The following is a 22,223-nucleotide window of genomic DNA, read 5'->3' as shown; positions in this document are numbered from 1 at the left end:
CACAGAAACAAGGAAGGAGACTCAGAAATATATAATGTCTGTGTTCTCTACCGTCTCAGTTACACCAAAAGGTCACTCAGACAACATTGTTGAGGAACTTGCTCTATTGTCATTTTAAACAAAAGGCACAGAGATCAGTACTTGTATAAATTATTGTAATCTTTCAACAAATTAACCTTCAAAACTAAGACCATTTGTAATGAACTAGATGTATAATATAGGTTTAATAAGTCAATTCCTAAGGTTGGTTGCATTTTTTTTTTCAAATGGAGGACACAGAAACCATTTGTTCCTTCCCACACACAAACTAAAATAAACTTTATTTTTCAATTCAAATAATGATGTAAGAAAAAAAAGATGGTCAAAATAGTCAGCTTTAAGCTTGGAAGGTTGGTGTAAATAAAATGGCCACATGAGCTTTCTGTTTATAGAAAGTGCAGCCACAGCCATCAGCTTGAAACAGGCAGCCAGGTAAACACTGCGGATAGTTGCAGGCTGCAGCATTTTGAAATTTAACCTTCTTTTTTTAAAGTATACAACATGAACCTGGATTTAGATTAGAAATCTAATTTGTCCGGCAAAAAACAAACAAACAAAAAAAATAACTTACTGATGACTCTAAAAAATTAGTGTAGCTTTAACAAAATTCAGAATTAATCCAAGTATTTGAATGTTATAAACAGTGTGACCCAAAGCTAGTCTGTTTGTGATTGTGCTACCATGGTGCAAAGTTGTGTTTAATCAGCATGTGAATTAGCCTCTCCCTCACTGTGGATGAAGGTTAATATTTAAGTGTAAGGTTTGGAGAACAGGCATTTTCTTTGTGTGTCAAAGATATTCTATGTTGTTGAGTCATACTCATGAATAAATGCTAATGTTTACTCATGGTCTGGTGTTCACAAAAAGAAAAATATTTAATAAAGCATTGACTTTTACGACATGTGTTGCTACTAGCAACTCAACAAATTCAGAAAAACAGCTTGTTGTTTCAAATGGAGACAAATAAGCACAATACTATTAGTACCGCTCAGATGATTAGAAAATGTTTTTAATCCTATTTTAGAGGCAGAAAACCCATATATGTCAGAAACATGAAACATAAATAACATTCAATGCTTTTGTTTGTAAAGCAAAGAGAGACTGAAACAGTTTCAGACACAAAAAGAGTCTGAGGAGCCACACAGCTCTAAAATAGAAGGGGACCACCACATATGAAAGACAAAGTGTCAAACTGCAGAGCGTGATTGCCCTTTGTAAAGTGAAAAAATAAAAACTCTTATCTTGGGGAAAATGAGTGTGTTTGCAAAACAGAAAAATGATGGAGTGAGCACTCTTACTTTCTAAAGGGATTCTCTATGTAGGAAAAGTGGGTGTGAAAGTAAAAGAAAGAAAACATTTTACCTCAGAATTATAAAACAGTTTGAATATTAGCTTCAATGGAGGAAAAACCTAACACTGTTAGGTGAGCTCACAACACACCATTATTCATTTTATGTTATTATATGTTAAGATTTCCCCATCTATTTTGTGGTCAGGCACCAATGAGCTAAATGTGACTACGTGTGTCTGCTGGAAGGTTTCTAATTAATCGAACATTCCTCAATCCATTAGCAGCACTAGCATGTCTGAATGATTTTAGCCATCTCCAGATCAGCTGGTGGAAAACATTTGTCAGAAATGTTTTTTTTCTGAAAAGAAAGAAGCAGCCAACCACCTCCTGTGAGGCATGATGCCCATCTCGAGAGACATGATGATAAACATGATGAGAGACAACATTCAGGCCTTTGTGTGTTTTGGTTGAGCCTCTCCAGCAGCAACCGGAACAAAGTTTTCTTTGAGGCAGCAGCCTCACATTTGACAGCAACTCTGGAAGGATTGTGTTTTTTTTTTTCTCAGGTAATTTCCCATGATGGTAACGGAGATCAAGCCTAATGAATGATTAAAATTCAAACACGCTTTGCAGGGATTCAGAACAAATCTTTGTTTAAGAGTCAGAGATCTCGAGGGAGAGCAGGCTTTGTTGTTGATTTCATATATGGGCAAACAGGTGGTGTTCTGAACTCCTCACCCTCACACACAGCTTCTGCTGTACATCCCACCCCTGGGCCAAGCTTTACCTTATCCCCTCATCTGTCAAGTTTACAGATGAACCAGCAAAGACAAGTCCACAAAATCATGTAAGGAAATAAACATGATCAGAATAACAAGACGAGAGGCCAACTGAGGGCGGTGCACTACTCAAACTCCAGTTCTGACTGATCTTGAGCGATCCGATCGTGTCCAGGCAACTCTGAAGACGGGCAGGAAAACACGCAACAATCATTCAGGATTATTTTATAAACTACCTTTTGTCATGATGAATATAACCATACATTCAACTGAAAGATTTTCTTTATTTAGATTCAAATTTTGAAAGTTGAACAACAGAAATGTGATCACGCTTATCTGCACTCAAAAACAAACAAACCCAGATCTGATTACTCAGGATGGATTCTGATAGTTGGTGTGGCTTTGCTTGGTTTACTTTTACGTGAATCAGTTAGAATACAGATTAGAACCAGATATGAATATGGGCCACATTAAAAAGTGGAGGAATATGGAGGAATTTTCCTGCCATAATCCAAGAGCACGCATTTTCAGATTGAAAGCAGGATTTCATGTCTTTTGTTCTCAAAACTTTTAATACTTTTGCTTACATTTTTATTTTGAAAGTAGGACTTCATATCTTTCTTCTCAAAACTTGTAATGATTGCACTCAAAACCTCTCCTTGAGCTCACACTTAGTCTCTGCTTGGACCAAATTTTCGCTTGCAAAACTCTGGTAATTAAAAGTTTTGAGAACAAAAGACATGAAATCCTGCTTTCAGACTCAACATGTGTGCCAATAGATTATGGCAGGAAAATTCCTTCATATTCCTCCACCCTTTAGAGGAACAAGAGGAGTGGCTCATCATGACACAGTGATTAGAGGTGCCTCATCATGGCTCATGATGACACATTCTCAAAAAGGCAAGCGGTCATGAGCGCAAGACTAAATCAGGAGCTTCGCTTGCTAATCTCTTCTTTTGATGGTATGATCGCTTCTTCAACGCCCATGTACAGCGCATCTAGCAGAGAGTAGTAATTGCCATAACCTTATAGTTATTAATATTAACAGGGAGCCTTTAAATGTAACCTGAGAAGCTGGTGTTGGGAGCTAATAAATCCCTGGAAACAGTTTAGGATGAGTCACACCCTTTCAATCATACTTTTCAGTTTTGGATACCACTTACACCAAAACAGTTTGGTAACTCACATCAGCCAAACAGACAACAGCATGCAGTTAGCACTCACTTTCCATTCTTTTCCATTTCGCCGTACATCCAACCGTCCCTCTCGTCAGGGATGAGCAGGATAATGATGTCTCCCTCATCAAAGCTGAGCAGCGTGCTGTTGTTGCCAGCAGTGTGGGGGAAGATGGTGCGCACCCGAGGCCTCCTCGCCATGCTGTTGAGGCCTGTGGCGACGGACACAGACCTGGCAAGATTGTTCTCGTCGCCGTTTTCATGGTCTGGGGGAGAAAAGGAAGAGAATAGTGAGAGATGGAGAAGACACAGGAATATAACAATTAAAAAAAAGCAGCTTATATCAGCTCTTAGAGGTGCGTATGTTCAGCTGGTGTTGATAATTAGCACTCAACACAGGTTCAATTGTTTTTAATAATTTTTCAGGTACCTAATCTTACGTAAAAACACTTGTTAAACTCAGATTTAATAAACTACTTCAAAATTAAAGTCCATCCTTTAAAGCCAGTGAATCAACTTTAATAGTAATTAGTTCAACAAAAAGGCAGAGTTACAAGCATGCAGCCAAGGGATATATACTATTTGTAAAAGTAGAAAGCTTGTAAAACTGAAAACAAGTGGGGAAAAAAACACAATCCAAAACCAAGTCAAGCTAAAATAGTCCGCTCTAGGGAAATTACAGCATCCATATTGAAAAGTAATAAAAAATACACAGACATTTTTACATTAAAAGCTATATTACCTATGCTGTTTTTGGTTGGCGTATGAACAGGCTGTCTTGTGTTGCTGTCTTGGTGGTTGAACATATTAGCCAGAGGGCTGGTCTGAGCCTTCAGAGGAGGAGCCGGGGGAACGGGCGCACTCTGCCACAGGAGAATCAGCCACATCATCAACATGACATTTGAAGTCAGGAAACAACTTTTACTTTCTAAGTACGACAAATTAAAATGACCCCAATGCTGAACTAGAAAGTCACAGCTGTAACAGAATAGTTTAAAAATAAAACACTAAACATAAAACTAAGTTTAATTTCAGACAGAACTAATACACAATTCAGCTATATTGAGAAATTAACAAAACAACACGTTGTAATAAAATGATGTTTGGAATGATAATTTTGCATTCTGGCAATGGCAGAACATTATATTCAATGTTTACACTGCTCGTCAAGATACAGGGTTATTGATTCTAATTCTATTTCTATAAAAATGTTAATTGTTTTCCATCTATGACTCCCACAAAAGTCAAGGGAAAAAATGTAAAGTGTTATGAATAAAAATATTCTGCAAATGCAAAATGAAGTAAATTAACCAAATATGTAGTGTTGCACTGTAATGAATATATCTGATAAATAAAATTGATGATAAGCATTAGATAAATTATTCTCAAACTTCAATACATAATTGAATATGTAATAATCATTGACTGAAATATTGAAATGGCTAAAATAATTCAATTATCTATTAGCTCAGTATTTACTCCAGTATTCTTCTGCATAGGAATATGATTTTATTTATTTTTTGTATCTGTTATCTAATAAAGTCAGTAAGCAGGGCTAACACTGCAGTAGTCAAGGTTATTGGACTGCAGGTGGGTAAAGACACAAAGACCTATTTTCAGGGTACTGTAGCAACAGAATTACAAATTAAGTAAATATTGAAATAATATGCTTGTTTTTAGGATGTAATGAATGATTTTATTCAGCAATATCAACATTGCGGCAATAAATTGCCTAACAACTAAAGCACCGACACGGTTCTAATTTGAAGTGAAATTTTGATTCCCAACCAGAAGCACCCAGGCCCATTTTCTGACCAACATGACAAAGAAGGTGTTGACTAAAATGGCTGCATAATCTCATTGTTATCTGCTGCTAGGGCACAATTATTCAGTTTCATAAAAAATGTGTTTTTACGCAACACATAATGGCATTTATATCACTTCATCTACCATTAATATGTACACCCACACATGGTGAAATCACCTCACTGAGAGGTGTAATTATATTTTTCCATTCTGCACTGATGAGATATTGTTTCACTGTCCTACACATTCGTCCTGTCATACCTCGCTGTGTCTTGATGGGGTGGGAGAAGGCATCGGTGCAATGGCGACTGGCTTGCGCAGTTCATCAATCATGAATAAGACGCTGTCTGGCATGTTGGTGGCATCGTTGCACTGGTCCTGCCAGCTGCTCAGCTTTGTTGACAGCAAGTCTCTGGTCTGTCCAGCAGCCACACAAAGGAGAAAACAACATTTAAAACGTCACAACCTTACGTTACAAACGTTTGTCAAATTTGTGACTTTATTGAAAAACTACAAACTTTGAATTGCGCATTTTACCTTGTCATGATAGGAAGCAAACTGATAGGTTAGCAAGCAGTGTTTGTCAACAAGAAAACAGAAGCGTCTCTTCTCCTCCAGCAGAGCCTCCTTGCAGCCATCTGCGAGGAACAACTGCATCTCCGTCTGTCGAACTGTCAGGGCTTCCAGGATCTGACAACAAGCAAACAAATATGAAAGAAGATTCAATACCATTCCAGTTGCTTTAAACATGCATGAATCTGCAAGCTGAGAGGAACAGATTTGACTGTACTTCAGTGCTGTCAGTACATTTATTTTATGATTGGGCATTCAAAGTATAAGTATTGTTGAATTATCTTAGTTTTGATAATGATATAATTCAATATTTTTGGAGAAGAGAGAAAAGGTTTCTGCTAAATAAAAAAAATAGACTGAATATGTGGACTAGCACAAATGGGTCATTTTTTAACCCGTTTGTGCATGAGAGGGGAAGTGACACAAGAGGATTTCTATTGAAAAAAAGAAAACTTACAGTAAAGATGTATGGTGATCAAAAACAAAGCAAGTGAAGAACACCTGGAATCCTGACTGATAAAAACTCAGTCGGTGCTCTTGTGACCCAGGTTGTGCATCAAAGAGTTAAACACAGCTTCTATTAGGTACACTCTTATCTTGCCTTGCACATGGTCTACAGCCACCAAAACCTTTTCAATGTTGATGCATACACAAACATAACAAGGATGTGTTACATGCAAGCAGCACGGCTCTTTTCTTAAAATCTTAATCTCTCTTATGCAGGGGAACAGGTATTGTTAGTTTATCGTTTCCTGTATTGTCAGACTCTGCTGAAAGTAGTATTTAGAGAAAAGATAGAGCAGCAGCATGAAGGAAGGACAGGACAAATCTCGTGAACAGAGGGACAGTGTTATCTTCACTGACAGGGATCAAAAAGGGTCAGTGGGGTCCCTGAAAGGATTTGGTTTGTGCATGCATGTGATAGCAAACCCAGCAGGCTCATTTTTGATATTACCTATTGGATTATTTGGTTTTTAACAACATAGACACAATCAGGTTTCAGTAGAATACTTTGTTTTGATGATATAGTGAACAAGTATTAGGAAATAGCACTGAAGGGAAGATAAGTTGTATCCAAAGTGATTTTGAAGCTCCAGAGATAACTTCAATCAGAAGTTCTCAGTTCTTCTCAAAAAGAATAAAATAATAATACAATCAAATAAAACTCTGACTGGACCTGGCTTTGTTAAGATTGTTTCTGATTTCTTGGCTCTGTTACTTTGGAGATCCACATCTCATCAAACTGGCTGGAACTGGCACACCTGTAACGGCTGCTGGCACTGAGGCACACACCCCTGCTCCTTTCAAGCTGTAGAACAGCAGTCATCTGCTAATTCCTTTAATGCTGGGGGATGATATTTACTTGAAGGGTGAGGCGGTTCATGGCCTCTTTAGTGTGTCAAACACAAACAGGAATAATCAGCTGATGGAAACATGAATCTTACAGTCAGTGTTTCTGACTCCTGGATCAGAATGCAGGATGCATTCTTAGACAATGAATGCGTTGCAATATGTAAATGAGAGCAGGCCCTGTATTAACAACCAACGTTTATTTTCATTAATGTGTTTTGGGAGGCTGTTGGCCATCATGTGGTATTTCTTTGAGGGAGTGTGACAATGATAGTGATGCAGCACAGGATTAAGTATGTATGTCTGCATACTTTGGAGAAGAAGCATCCATTTATTTTAAAAGCTGCACAAATTTGTGCTGAACGTAAAAAAGGCACAATAAATGTGTAGTTGTACATGATAAAAAGTGTAAAAGTATAAGGTGTATAAATACGTTTACAATGAACATTATTATTGTAGAGTCTTAAATGATAACTCAAACCTGCAAAGTTGGATAAGGGCACAAAAAGCTGATTTTTTCAATTTACCTGCTTACCCAAAATGTTGATGCAACCTTTCCCATGGTTACTGAATATTTAGATATGTTAGCTCACATTAAGATAGAAGTGTTTCTGCATTATAAACCTAAAAGTAAAGATGAAAACTAGCCACATACTACTCATGTCCTCTAGTAAAAAGTAGCCATTTTGTTTACAAAACTAAAACAAATATACACTGGGTGTACTACATTAGAGCCGGTAGATGACATCTTTGATCATATCTTCCTTTTCCATCCAAATACCTGTGTGTTCAGTAACAGAGAGTCCTGCATGAATCAGTCTATTTAGATCTCCCAGCATCTCTGTCACTAACCAACGCAGAGAACAGGCCTCTGATTGTGGCAACAAGTCAGCAAACAAACAGAAGCAAATATCAGCAGCAAACACACAAATCTTTACAAATAAGACTATTATTAGAACAGCACAGACCTTCTTGATTTTGCATTTGAAGCCACAGTTGTCTCCAGATCGCTTTTATAATTGCATGTTGCACAGAAGAGATGGACAGACAATAATGTCATGATGTTGTGATTCTATGACTGACCTAAGTAATTTTTAATTATTTATTCTCAACAATGAAGAAAGAGAATCCCATGAACTTCAATAAGAAATATGGGTAATCAGGTTCAATGCTGTCATCATTTGTCATATATCTATTTTTCTAAAGATATGACTGAGGAGGAACATAATTTAGAATATTGCAATGGCCCAGTCAAAGTTAAGATCTCAATCTGATTGAAACTGGATTTCAAGAGAAGTCCAGTCATTTGTTTTTTGCAGTCATTTGCAAAAAACAAATGACTGCAACCTCATTTGACTCACGATACTGTAAAGATTTAACCAAATTCCTCCACAAAGTGAAAGACTGATAAAGACACTAACTTATTGATGCCAAGGGGATTCTAATAATAAAAATGTGAAATTAGATGTGTGTTTTTGTGCACCCAAATTTACATTCCAATAATATAAGAATTTGGTAAAGGTAACCACATACATTTAAAAGGTGCTGCACTGCTATGAGCAGTATGAATAACTGCAAGTGGGCCCCTCATTTTCTGTTAAATGACTCTATGATTTACTTCATGTGTATTACTTCAGTAAATATAGCAAATAATGTATAAGAAAAACAAACTCCCTAAAAAGAAAAACTCTCTTCGACATTTCTGTGACAGATTGCAGTACCCGTCTCGATCAGTTAAACTTCTTCTTTCAGACTTTTGATGTTTTTTTTCTCCCTCTTTACTTTTCTAGTCCCCTGTGTCTAGTGTCTGTTCACTTTGAAGACTTTTTAATGTCATGTGAATCATCCAGTAAAGTTTTACAGCTCTGACATCCTGTCTTCCTGCCTTCTTGCCCATCGGGGAGTGTCTTGCTGAGTCACCAAAATCCAACAAACTGGCCTTATATCAAACAGGTGAAAACAGCAGCGAGGAAAACTCACTCATGTCCCGGTGGGGAGGTGAAAACAAACACAGAAAGATACTTAAGGGAGGAGATGAAAGAAAACAGGATGAGGGAAGAAGAATAGGTAAACAGAACAATGTACATAAATGTCAAAGTAGTAATTAAAAGGCAAGAGGCGGAGACTTCCTCATATTTTCCTCATATTTTCTAATAAAAAAAATTATTAGATGAAAGAAATAGGTAAAGGCTGCTACTCTTGATTTGAAATATATATTCAAAAATCTAAAATAATTAATTACTTAAACTATTTCTTAAATATTCACAACTCCTGCGGCCTAAATGGCATTTAGCACGCTGTGGGTCTTGAAACAGGCAGGGTGAACTATGCTCATCGAATACACAAAACCCTTTAAGTACACAAAAAATTACATTCACAAAAAGCCAGGCAAACAGGCTGCTTGATAAGGTCAATGGAAAGCAGGTTATGTAGGATTTTGACGCTGCCCTGCCGTCGGGGAACCGGCTTTGAAATGAAACTTCTCATTCGGCAGAGCCACTGAGAGGGTGTGGCAGCACCGTGTTAAAGCAACCTGCAATAATGATTTAACATGCCACAGGGAATGACTACAATGAGGTAAAACACTAACAGTAATAATGATACAACCACTAAATCTTCTTTCCCCAAACTGGATCTTATACATCATCATTCTGGGGACAAAACACAAACTAATCCGTTTTGTACTACATGCAAGTAGTAAATAAATATTTTTAAGTTAGTATGTCAATACTAGTATTATTGTATATAGTTCCAATTAGGAGGTACAAATAATAAATAAAATATGTCTACAATTATTCTATTCTTGATTTATTTTTATCTTTTCTTAGGTGTGCTCAAATACAAGCTCATGATCACCAGAGAAGCAAATGAATTGGTTTGTTGCCTTTAGCCAAGCCCATGCAGCTACCTGAATACATAAAGCATATGGAAAGAAAATTAGGCAGACAAAAAATAGTTCAATAGTAAACAGTGATATTTTCATGCCTGATTGCACAGATCCAACACCATACACACTACTGTTAGTCCAGCTCTGACAGTGTGCAGCTCAGATTTCAAAGTTTGCTGAGCAGAGACTGCCTTAAGGTAATCTCTGTATGTTGACATAAATATGAACATAACTCTGTATATGGGGGCTTTAAAGACACATCATGTGTCAAATGACTGTGGGAGTTTTTGTGTCCTTCTCACCTCGCTTTCCTTGCTTTCGTATTTGTTGGCGTTCTTGCCTTGGCTCTTCCTCCTCAGCTTTTTCAGGTCCGCCTGGGACTTCTCCAGAGAATCCTGCTTCATCTTGTGCTCCATCTGGTACCTTTTGAATGTGGCCTAAACCAGAGAAATGACTCATGTAAATGCTGGAACAGGAAACTAGTGATATTTGTCACAAAAAAAACAAAACATTTTGCTTCTAAATAGGTATGGGCCAGTCTTAACCCTATAAAGTCAAAACTTTAAGAGCTCTAAAGTAGCATGTTGTTCCATTCATATACTTAATATTACATTGAATGAAATGAAGAGATTGTGACATTTTCTGGTCCCTTTCCCCACATGTTGCTTTGAGCTTTCAGTCTCCTTTACCTGAGTGAACTAGAGTCCCTGCCAGATTCTCCAATTCTAGCAAGTTAAACATTTGAGCTAGATTTGTGTAACAAAGATTTCTCTTTGTGCCACTATCACTTCAAAGATATTCATTAAGGTTTAAAGGGTAGATCTTCAAAGGTGATCCACACTCCTTCGAATTCCCCAACTCAAACGAAAATGGCGTTAATGATTTGTGCTCCGTTTGTGCAGCCAGACGTTTTACTTGTGCCACCATAATTTAGAATATATTAAACACATTAAAATTTCTCCATGATCTCCATGAGTGGCTAAAACCTTTGGGTGACCTTTAATCTTTTAAAACCCTTCAAAATTCTGGTTGTACAAAGAAAAACCTTTGTGGCACAAATCACAACAAATCATATTTTTGTTTAAGTCGATTAAAGGTAAGGAGACTGATTCTTCTGTAATGATCTGCTTTTAAATTGTATTAGTATCTTTAAAATCAGAGCAACACAAAGCTTTGCTCTATAAATAAACTCAGACCTACATAGTAATAATGGGATAATGGCAAATCCCCAAAAGTTTTCTTCGTGTTGAAACAGGAGCTGAATTCTGTTATCCACAAAATCTCCACAACTGTTGCTTCTTTAAAGTAGCACTGTTTTTATTTGCAACAAGCTACTAGCATGCCTACTGGGAGAATAATTCACCTGCTGGAAGCTTGCTACTGAGTCGACTAACCCATATAGTTAATTAAATTAGCATCCTCCTTGTTAACCTCCCAATGTCAGACTATATTCTCCCAGGCTTACTTCCAGGTAAACAAGATTAAGTGTCACAAAGCATTACAGTTTGACTTTGTTATACACACTGCATATAGTGACCAACTTCCAGTCCAAATTTGTTTCCCAGTTTATAAGTGTTCAGTATTGCAGTTATATTTTATTTTTTTCCAAAAACCTGCTTTTATTTAGCCAAACATTGGCCCCAGTATTAAGGCAGACCTGAATAATAAAAACTCCAGTTGTCAAAATCACTCAAATGTAGCTTCAAACCTTTCTTATGGTTCAAATCTTCATAGAAAGTCCAAGATTTTCTCTATTTGTATAAGATTTTTAATAGGGTCCCCTCCCCCACCTGTTCTTGCAAGTAAGTTAAGATCAGCAGATAAATATCTAAGCCAGGACGATGGGTTGAGAGAAAAGTTTGAAGCTAATAACAATAGCTAGCATGTCTGCTAATAAACAAACCACTACAGTCTAACCCTAGGTAACATGAAACCCCCAATGTCACACGAGAACTAGTCAAGACTACCTTCCAAGTAAAAATATCAAATATTACAAAACAATGTATTCATTTTTTGGCAGATTTCTGATTTTTACCAAACATTTGGTTGGTTTCAAAAAGTCTTTTTCCATGGTTTTAAAAAGTCACAATTTCAACACAGTGCTTCCCCAAACGTTTTTTAACAGACTATAAGAGCTAGCGTGACTGTCGCGAGAATAAACAGTTTACTGCAGCTCTGCTGTCAAACAAAATAACCTGACTAATTAACCAGGTCACACCAGTTTATTGATTTCATTACTCTTCGCTTTCAGTGAGGTTTCCAGCTTTTATTTTCAACAAAACATTGGCATTTTGATGCCGTGTTAATGTTTGCTCCTTGTTCTTATTAACTGGCTTCAAATATGTTAGATAGACAGGACTTGTTTTGCTGCTGGATAAATGGAATCTCATTTGTCCTTTGTGTCTGAGATAACCTACTTTGAATTAATTATCTTCCCTGCAGTCATAATTATAGCTAGGAATTGCTGCATGTGATCAGATTATGGTGGCGACTAAAACCCTCGCATCATTTATTAATCCTCTTTAGCTGCTCATCCTGTCCTTGATCTCCATTATCAGAAATTTGAAATCCCCCCCATTGCATTATATTTGTCTATCCTCCATTTTGTCACTATGCAAATCACAATAATATGTGTAAGGTTGCAAGAAGGAATGAAGCTGCATCCACGTTATGACTTGCACATATACACAGAAACTACTTACTGTCATGTATTTGACATCCATGTCAGTCTTTCTCTCCAGCTCTGTTATTATCTCCCTGTGGAACCTCTTAAACTTCAGGTGAAGAGGAGGGGGCACAAAAAAAGAAAGAGGATCATTAAGCTGACAGAAGTGTGAAGGACTGACTTTTCAACTTTGCTGTCAACAACAACAACAACAGAAAGTGCAGTCAATCTCAGAAAAAAATGGAAAGTGATCATTATGGAGTGGATTGGTTAGTGTCTGTGGGGGTGAGAGCCAAGTCCAAGGTTATGCTTATGAATGAGTCAGAAACAAAGCGTGGGAATTCTCTGCAGCTCTCATTTATCTGCAGGTGTCAATGTTTTCATCGAGGCCTTGTTGCGATGCAGCGACAGCTCCCAGGGAAACATTATCATATGCATAACATGCAGCATCAAAGCACCAAGAAGGTTTTCTCCAAGTTAAACTGAGGCTTTAACTCGCAAGCTGGAGATTATTAAGAAGAAAAACCACCCACAGTTTCTGCTGGTAACACCGTCTCAGAGGACTGCATCACATCTTTTCTGCCCTGAAGTTCATTTTTAATGAGATACACTCAAACTGGTGCAGTTTATTTCTTAAAGAATAAACTGTCACGTGACAACGCAAGAAAACAGGATGGTCTCACTAATTAATATTTCCACAGATCTTTAATATTATAAACATCACCATCAATGCACAGCTATATAGCGTCACATTTTTACGTTTAAATTTTCCTGATGGTCTTCCCGTATGGTGACACAGTCAGGAGACGTTACCGACTAAAGTCTGAAGTAACATTACTTTGACAGAAAACAATTAGAAGCAGCATTATGTACAAAACTCATGTGTTTACATTACAGTCTTGGCTAGCTACATGCAAAAAAACAAACAAACATGTTAGGCTGAAAACTTGAGGACTTCTGTAATGGAAAATCTTGATAGACAGTTGAAGAATCTAAATACAAGTTACTTTAAACCTTTTTTTTTCTTTTGGTAAAACAATTTGGTAAAAAAAAATATATATATATATTGATATAGTCGGAATGTTTTGTTACTGTAACTCAATTTATTGAATGAAGATATATAAAGACGGCATTTATTATAATTTTAATGATTATAGCTTACAGATAATAAAAACATAATTCAGTCGCAAAAGTTTTTTTTTCTTACAGCACTCATCCCCATTATTTTGTATCGCATAACATTTCTGTACAATTCTTTTATTAGAAAGCACAGAAAGTATTCAGATGGATGAATGATAAATGCATAATCACAAAGACAAAGAATAGTTGCGAAGGGATGTTGAATGAATATGGAGCCTTGAATGAATATGTATGTTACTAGGTCCAAGCAAACTGAATTACAATGACAAACTTACGGAAAAACACCAGGGGGTGAATCAGCCATGACACATTCGGATATGTCAGTGGGAAGCAGGGCATGTGCAGATGCAAGTTTAATGAATCTCAAAGCAACAGCTACAGCTGATGTTTTTCCAGAGCTTGTTTAGACTTGCCCTTGTACTCAAAGAAAAAAAAAAACAAAACAGCTCTCCTCGTCGCTAAATCACTTTACATTTCAGCTGCCCGTGCGGCTACTGTACATGTAGGTGGGGAAGGAGGCGAGGTGATTTCTATTTATGGGTGTAGAAGAAAGAACTACCGGTTGAAGGCGTCAGAAACAGCATGTAGCTGTGGAAATATACCAAGCAACAGGTTTACAGAGCGAGTGTATCTGACAAAATGCAATAGGGTTAGGTAACACAATCACAGAGTGATCAAACAGCAGCTATTTAAACGGGTAATCTGTAGAAACATCTGTGGAACTTACATTTTCCTCCATCTCAAGCTGAGCCTTCCTGTGCACCTCGGAGATTTCTACCAGCACTGCACCTGCCAGACAAAAATAAATACACAGGTTAATGTCAGAAGACTCGCCTTTCCTGCTTGCTGTTTTTATTCAGTCCTTCCTGCTTTACAACCTAAAACTTCTTTAATCTCACTGTACAATGACAACAATGTACAGAATGTACTGTAATGCACCATAGTAAAATTAGTAACTTGTAGTTGCAAAAAAATCTTATACCAATGAGCCCAAATGTGTAAGGGCTCATTATGTTTGACATCAAAGGAAAGGGATATTTGCGCCTCGACCAGAAAAAGTCAACCACCTGCTGGTAATCCAAAACAGCTTTAATTAAAAAAGCACCAGCAAATTATCTCCTATTGTTGTTGTAAGTAATTCAAACCAACTAAATTAGGATTATGAGAAGAATAAATTTGAACACACCAAGTTCCTAATTTGAAAATGCAATGATTACACAATAGTCAAGTATTAAATCATCATTGTGATTTTTATGAGTCAGTAGTGATTTTTATCCCCGTTGTAAATTAATTGAATAACATATTTTGAGTAAAAATAAATAAATAGAAAAATGAGACATTTAACTTGTTAAATAGAGAACAAACAGCTTTCTGACTAAATAACATTCAAAATATAAACTGAATGAACAGACTGACAATGATCTAAACCTTGCAACTGTTTACAAAAAGTAATGTCACTTAAATTTTACAGTCTAAAAAATAATCATGTTTAAAATGTAAAACCATTATATATTTGCTGACTTTACACTTTAACAGTTTCTTTTATGGTGCTTTTTGTGAGAGAGGACCTGGACAACTTTCAACAATGAACACCTTGAATAGTTCAAGGCAGCCTTCCTGCTGACTTGCATCTGTTTTAACGATGCAGTCAGGCTGCTTTGGTCCTTTTTAATATGGCCAACAGATTTAGAAAGTCTTTATCCAAGAGTCATGAGTTTAGCTGTTTTTGCACAGCAAGGGATTGCAGAGGCCTCTGTAGTTTGTTGGAAAAAAATAGTGAAAAAAATAGAATAGAATACAATAGAAACAGCTTTTACTGTTCCACAAAAGCAAAATTCAAGTGTAACAGCAGCAGCACATATAATAAAGGTTTAATGTGACTCTGATGAGAAAACAATGAAACAGTGCTGAAGCTGTAATTTCTGATTTACAGTGAACAAAATGACCATTTCTCTATTTTTGGAAATCTAGAAACATGTATTTCACTTTTACAATCCATTCCAAATTTCTTTAAAAAAAAAAAAACCTAGACTAGATTATAGTAGATTAAATCTAGGTGATTATACCTGCACTTCAATGCCTAGTTTGACTTCTAAGATTAACCTAGTTGATACATCTTCTGTCATGTTTACAACCTGCAGGCAAAATAACTAAAAAATCAAAAAAAAAAAAAGGGTCAAACATCAATGTGTTGGAAAAAAACAACTACTTTTATATAATTTAATATGTTATGGAGTCTGGAACTTCACACTTTTTTTGGAAAAAAATTAATTAAATTGCAGAATTTTCAAAAATGAACAGAACATTTTTCTCACTGTATACTTCAGCTACAGTAAATAGATGTAAACATGGTGCAATACCTGGGTAGATATTTTTTAAAAGCCTTTGAGAAAGAGACTGAGAGGTCTAAGAAGAAATAAATTATTTTAATTGTGAAGAAAATGACAGAAAACCCAGAAACAAATGCACAATCCTCGACAGCCATTGTATTTGCTGCCAGGTGAATAGATCACCATGAGCTGTACATGCATCAGTATGTAAACAGTGCACTTCCTTTAGCTGTCAAACCACACCTACCTCTCTCCACCCTCCCTTATGGTGGGACTGGCTGTCAGAGTTCACTCTGGTAGAAAAAGTAAGATTTTAAAAGGACAGGAGCTGACAGGAATGCAAAGGCTGTGTTGAGATATTAGGGGAGTAAAGTGTAAGAAAGGGAGCAAAAAGAGTGTATGTAATGTATGTAGTGAGAATGAAAATTGTTAGGAAATGAGATGAGACAAATGTTAGAAAAGAACAGGAAAAGTCAAGTCTACATGATAGATTCTGATGGATTAAAAGCAAAACCAGCAATAAATCAATGCTAAAGTCTGAATACACATGACATAAAAATTATCCAAAAAATGTGAGCAGGTGCGGTTTTGAGTCAAATACCAGACAAACAGATTTTTATGCACAGCATGAGAGTCTGTTGTCCAAGTGATGGGCCGTAAATCTAAGCATTGATTTGTCAGTAGAGATTTAAAATTACTCACAGCGTAGAAAAATGTCCTGGTTTCAGCAACGTCAATGCCACTAACAGTCTCATTCCAGAGGGCGCCACTCATTTGTTTACTGTTGTCACAATCGGCACCAAACGTTGCCCGGAAACAGGTGTGCTCAAATCAGCGAGTTTGTGAGGGCGACAAGTGTGTCATGATGACAAGGCGCCAAAAGCAACCCACCACCATTAGCTAACAAAAATATCGGAAAATACAGAGAGCGACAAAACCACACGGCTCAGACAGGTTTCCTGAAGGCTTGTTTACTCAGGCTGTAAAAACAGGGTTTGACTTTGTGGAGCAGTTTGATAAAAATCTAGTTTCTCATGAATGAAGTGAACTAGTTGTTTGTTCAATAGAATAAAAATTCCAAAATATGTCACAAAGTAATAATTCTTCCTCTCGGAAAGGAAATCTTTCCGTCTGAGATCATCGTTTTTAGCTAAACCAACAAGGCTCCATTTTTAAATACTGATAAAAATGTCTACAAAATAAATGTAAATTTTTAGCTTCAAATTAGTCTTAAGTTTCTGCTTCCATGGGGAACATGTGAAGAAGACACAAGGAAACAAGTAATTCAAGTAAGACAAATGTGTCTAGATAATCCTAATACAGGAAACTGATGCAAGAAAACTCTGTTCACGTCTACAACGTAGTAACTGGAAAGTTTAAAACAAGACAAGGAAGAATGTCCATCCATCCGTCCATGTTTTGTATGTATGGATGACAAAACATAAAATCTGAATCTGTGGTCCTGTTTCACTTCCAGACACAAAATCATAACACAAAAATAAAGTAAAACGGAAACATTCATTCATAACTTTGGGAAATCTTAAGCAGGGCTCTCCATTTTCAGTCACTGAACTGCAACTTTTTCCTACTTTAACCACTGACATTATGCTACTGTAATGTAGGATTAGTCTAATGCTTTAGACACACCTTTACCAAGGGTACCAATATGTGCAAACAGCACTGTAGATGAAAATCCAGATAACACTCTAAAAGGTAAAAACAACAATAACAAGTATCCTTGGTTATAAATAAACTCCCTCCTTTCTTTCACCTGATTTTGATGACATTTGGCCAGTAGAATGCAAAAAGGGAAACTGTTCTTCTACTGTTTTTGGCTGTAGACAAAATAATCCTCGCATCAGTGAGAGTCAGATGACACGCCATGCAAACATATTAGGATTATGTAAAAATGCATCAGGTACTATTTAAACATTGGGCATCGTGTGTTTTTACTGACTGAGAATCTTATGACACTTTTTGTCAGAACTAGATAGAACTACAAACTGATGTAATAAGGTAAAACTGTGAGCTGAAAACTAATTAAAAAAAAAAAAAAAAAACTCAAGTGAAGCAGAAAGTCGGTCTAGGTTTAATTTCAAAATTGTTCAAACATTTTGATAGAAAGCTGTTAGAGCTGCAGCAGGATGAAGGATTTGCTTGTAAGCCTTGGAGTACAACTCCAAGTTAATGTTAGCTTTGCATGGATAACAAGAACGCAGCATTTAACTAAAAAAATCAGTAATTTTGTAAAAACTGTGAGAGATTCAAAAGCTTAATCATTTCATTGTGGCCAAATGTTTGGTTTAAACTTTGAATTGGGTTTTGACAGAAGTAGTTAGCCTTCAAAGAGCACAAGGTATTCGGTTGAATTGAAAGACAATCCAATTCATTTGTAACTAAATATAAAACAACCCAACATCTACTGAATTTTGTAAGTGATGAACAGTTGAAAACTGAGTTGGTTGCCAAAGAACTACAACCGAATCCCAATTAATTTCTACATGAACCTAAACAACTTTCTGCTGCCCCATGAGAGGTCAGATGACTATGTAAATGTTGGGTGTGACAAGAATCGGGGGTAGACTAATTGTAAGGAAGAAGGCAGCAGGATAAGGTGCAGAGGTCCTACAATTTCTTTCAAGAGTGTCTGGTTTCTGGCGATGTGTCAGTGGAGCTCGGGTTTCTGACAGGGCAGCTGCTCTACATCCATGAGCAAGTTCCTAATGACAATGCAGACACTCTCTTATTTGCATACAGTCCTGCTGTTAGGAGTCTGCAGACGTCACATCCACATCACAATTGCTGATTGCTGACTGGTTCTACAGTCAGCAATCATTAGATGACATACAACTCTGTGTTTATTCACCACCTTCCTAAATAATCCAAAAATAATGACAGACAGAAATGATCCATTATGGCAGAACAGTATCTCTCTCTTTGTGGTCCTGGAGTTTTCCACACATAAAACGTGACTTTAACCCTTCAAAATGTAATTAGTAAGCCGACCGTGTGTTGATAATGCATATGGTAATTTTTCAAATCTAAAACATAAAAGGTAAAGCTGCATATCTGAACATCTCATTACTAAATAAAACCTGCTTTTATTTATTTATGGATAATGAGCAGTTTATGTTCCTTCAATCACAAACAATCACTATTCAAGGCAATAAAGAGAAATAATTTCAGCAGCTCTCAATAGTAACCTCTAAATTAATATATGCATACAATTCTAGTGTAAATCCACTAGAAGGATTTACACTAAAGCTGAGAAGTAAGGCACACAGACGCTTGCACTTTCTGAGCAATGACTAACTGAAGAAAACAGCTCGCCGGTAACCCTTCACCATCTTAGACTGCAGCTGTCGCTGCAATTCGTTTTCAACATTAAGCCAAGTTTGGTGGAGTGACACATTAACCAATTCTAAAAATACTGGAGGCAAAAACTGGTGAGAAGTTGTGGACAATTCAAATAAAAATTCAACAGCTGATGCCAATAGATGCATCAATACACAGGTAGTTTTCAATAAACATCCACATATAAAACCACATAAACCATCTTTAAACCAGTGTTAAAATGCTAGCAACTACAACCAACCACTTTTGATATCAATATTTTAACCATTTTTGTTTTAATTACCTGTTTTTGGATTCATATTAACTTTTTTGTGCTAAATTAATAAATGTTTCCGTTCTTCCCAAGACAGAATCTGGCAAATGCAAGAAATTATAACCATGCAGTAGCATAAATACAGCTAGCAAGAACTGCAACTATCCAGAAAAAAAGTAGTCTACAAACCAAGTAGCAGTATAAAGACCTTTTTTCTAACTATGCCAGGAAACAGCACAGCAACAGGTGGCTCTTCCCAATGTGCTGCAGAATTTAATTAGCAGTTTAGTTCTAAAACCACAGGAGACAGGAGAGGCATACAGTGGCTAAATCAAAGTGTGTCACTAGTGACAGTGAGTTAGGATCCCAGCCGTGTCTGGCTGCATATTAGCCAGTGGGAAGGTGAAGCTTGGGATTTTGACCAGGAACAAACTGAAGACTAAACAAACTCTGTTTACTCATAAACCTTTCACATTCAGTCATAAACTTAAATATTAAGCATCACTCATTCTGTGCTTTCACTGTAGTGCAGTTTCACTTCTGTTGGACTCATGTGTGTTCAAGCTTTTAACTAATACTATTCCTACTATACTCTTTTACTATAGGAAACTCTGTAAACTCTAACACACACAAGACCTGAAATATACAATAAATAAATGAAAATACTTTAAATATTTGCCAAAAATGTTCAAAGCAAGAGTTTCAAAACACTATGACAACTTTTTACTCACAAAAGCACAATTTTATGAATAATATGATGCCTATAAAGTGGAACACATTTAAACACATATTCAGTATGAACACCTTGAACACAAATTTTCCTCTGCATACACTCAGAAGCCTGACTTTAATTAACCAAAAGGCTCCACATGTGGTGTGTGTGTGTGCCATGTCTCCAACATTGTGCGTTCGCTGCTTAGGTTTGCTTCTGCAACCTAAGCAAAGAAGCTAATGGAGGATGGGAGACGCTTTACTCCCCTCCACAACAATCAAAGAGGTCTGTGAGCAGCGTCTTGCAAACAGAATGACTTTGCACAATTACCATGGCATGGAACTTTCTCATACATTTTTAACACCAGGCAGACATAAGCATCTATGGATTTATTTTCTTCTCAATTGCAAACTTAAAAATTTTCTTCTTGTTTTTGGTTTTGTCAATATGGCCGCCTGATGCGAAATCCAGAGTATCCAGATAGTTGTTGGTGAAAACACAGGCAAATCAGAAACCACAAAGGCCACATCTCTTCCCACTCCACAAATGTGAAAATTTGGACTTTCCAAGGGAGTACCTAACATTGACAATGAAAGAAAGCCATATTCTCTGGTGAGGAAAAAAATAACAAAAAACCTTGACTTTTTTCTTTAGCCTTCCAGCATTTCATATATGACAAGAAGATCCCACTGAAGAAGTTTTAGGCACAGTGCAGGAGCTTTTATCTTAATGAAATAACTAAGTCTGGTTTGTGTAGAGTTGTCAAAATGCAACTGGACATGTGGAGATGTTGCGGCAGGCAGACTACAGGTGCCCATCTGTGCATTGATCACTGGGTATTTCAACAAGAAAATGCTCCAGTTAATCATTGAAAATGTTTTGTTTTCGATGGCAAAGGAGATTTACAAAAAGTGTAAGTTCAAGGCTATCCATCTAGTCACTTTCACAATTTGAAGCACTGTTGCAACAAATCCACTGGAAACACTTCCATCACGCATGTCTCCTTTTTTGAGGCTATGGTTTTAAACTTTTCATCATCCTTCTTTTTGACAAAACAAAAATTCAAAAACAAATTTTGCCTGTTAAGGATTTTAAAGATCCTTAAAAGAACTGTAATAAAACAGCGAGTCAGAGATAGATGGAGATAGACAGCGATATAGAGAAAGATCTTCACTGTGAAAAGATGTTCCCTGTTAATCCCAGAGGAGAGCAACATAGAAACTTACCCAACTCTTTGGAGACAGGAGATACAGCAGCATTCTCTCCAATCTTAGACAGTGCATCAAAATACATCTTTCCTGCCATGGACATAGCTGGGGAAATGACAAAAATGTTTGTGGTTGAAGGCCACAGAAAGGATGTAGATGTATTGCATTTTCTTAAATCAAATCCACAATAGCTTATCAGTGTACCTGAAAATGCAGTAAAGAAAACAGCAACTCACCATGAACAGACTTCTCATAGCTCTTTCCCAGGTTCACCAGGTTCCTAAGGCCTGGGTTGAACTGCTCCATCACATTCTGCAAGAAGACAGTGACCATAAGAGAGAAAATGTCATTAAACATGAGCAACAGGAGGTGGAAGTTAAGAAGATCATACAAAATGGGTGTTTAAATGCAGATCCAGGTTTTTATTTGGCAAGTCAGTTAAATATCTTGCAATTTTATTTTGGTCCAGACGCAGCAAAGTAATCATGTCTGGATCATCAATAGGAGGAATTCTACAATCATGTAGGACTGACTGGATACAATATTTGGTAGGTTATTATATTTGAAAAGCAAATGAAATATAACAACAATGTATTTGTCCTGTTTAAATGACATTCCTTGCTCTCAATGCCAAAACTAGATCAGTACAATCATTGGCGAG

At 36.7% G+C, this 22,223-nt stretch overlaps 1 protein-coding gene across 1 annotated transcript in view; it reads right to left on the bottom strand.

Annotated features, from left to right (window-relative positions):
* baiap2l1b (BAR/IMD domain containing adaptor protein 2 like 1b) overlaps positions 1-22,223 on the bottom strand; it is a 31,436-nt gene that overhangs the window by 6,412 nt on the left and 2,801 nt on the right. Inside the window, exons 2-10 of the mRNA XM_028041766.1 lie at positions 21,799-21,874; positions 21,581-21,667; positions 14,433-14,494; positions 12,603-12,674; positions 10,203-10,337; positions 5,628-5,780; positions 5,352-5,507; positions 4,027-4,147; positions 3,334-3,550 (exon numbers count right to left, since the gene is read on the bottom strand). Coding sequence (XP_027897567.1) covers positions 3,334-3,550; positions 4,027-4,147; positions 5,352-5,507; positions 5,628-5,780; positions 10,203-10,337; positions 12,603-12,674; positions 14,433-14,494; positions 21,581-21,667; positions 21,799-21,874 — 1,079 coding nt within the window. The remainder of the gene's footprint in view (positions 1-3,333; positions 3,551-4,026; positions 4,148-5,351; positions 5,508-5,627; positions 5,781-10,202; positions 10,338-12,602; positions 12,675-14,432; positions 14,495-21,580; positions 21,668-21,798; positions 21,875-22,223) is intronic.

Source organism: Xiphophorus couchianus, chromosome 16, assembly GCF_001444195.1.
Source record: "Xiphophorus couchianus chromosome 16, X_couchianus-1.0, whole genome shotgun sequence".
In the NCBI taxonomy this organism is placed as follows: Eukaryota; Metazoa; Chordata; class Actinopteri; order Cyprinodontiformes; family Poeciliidae; genus Xiphophorus; species Xiphophorus couchianus.
Note: the sequence above shows the minus strand (reverse complement) of the source record. Positions and strands in the feature narration are given on the sequence as shown.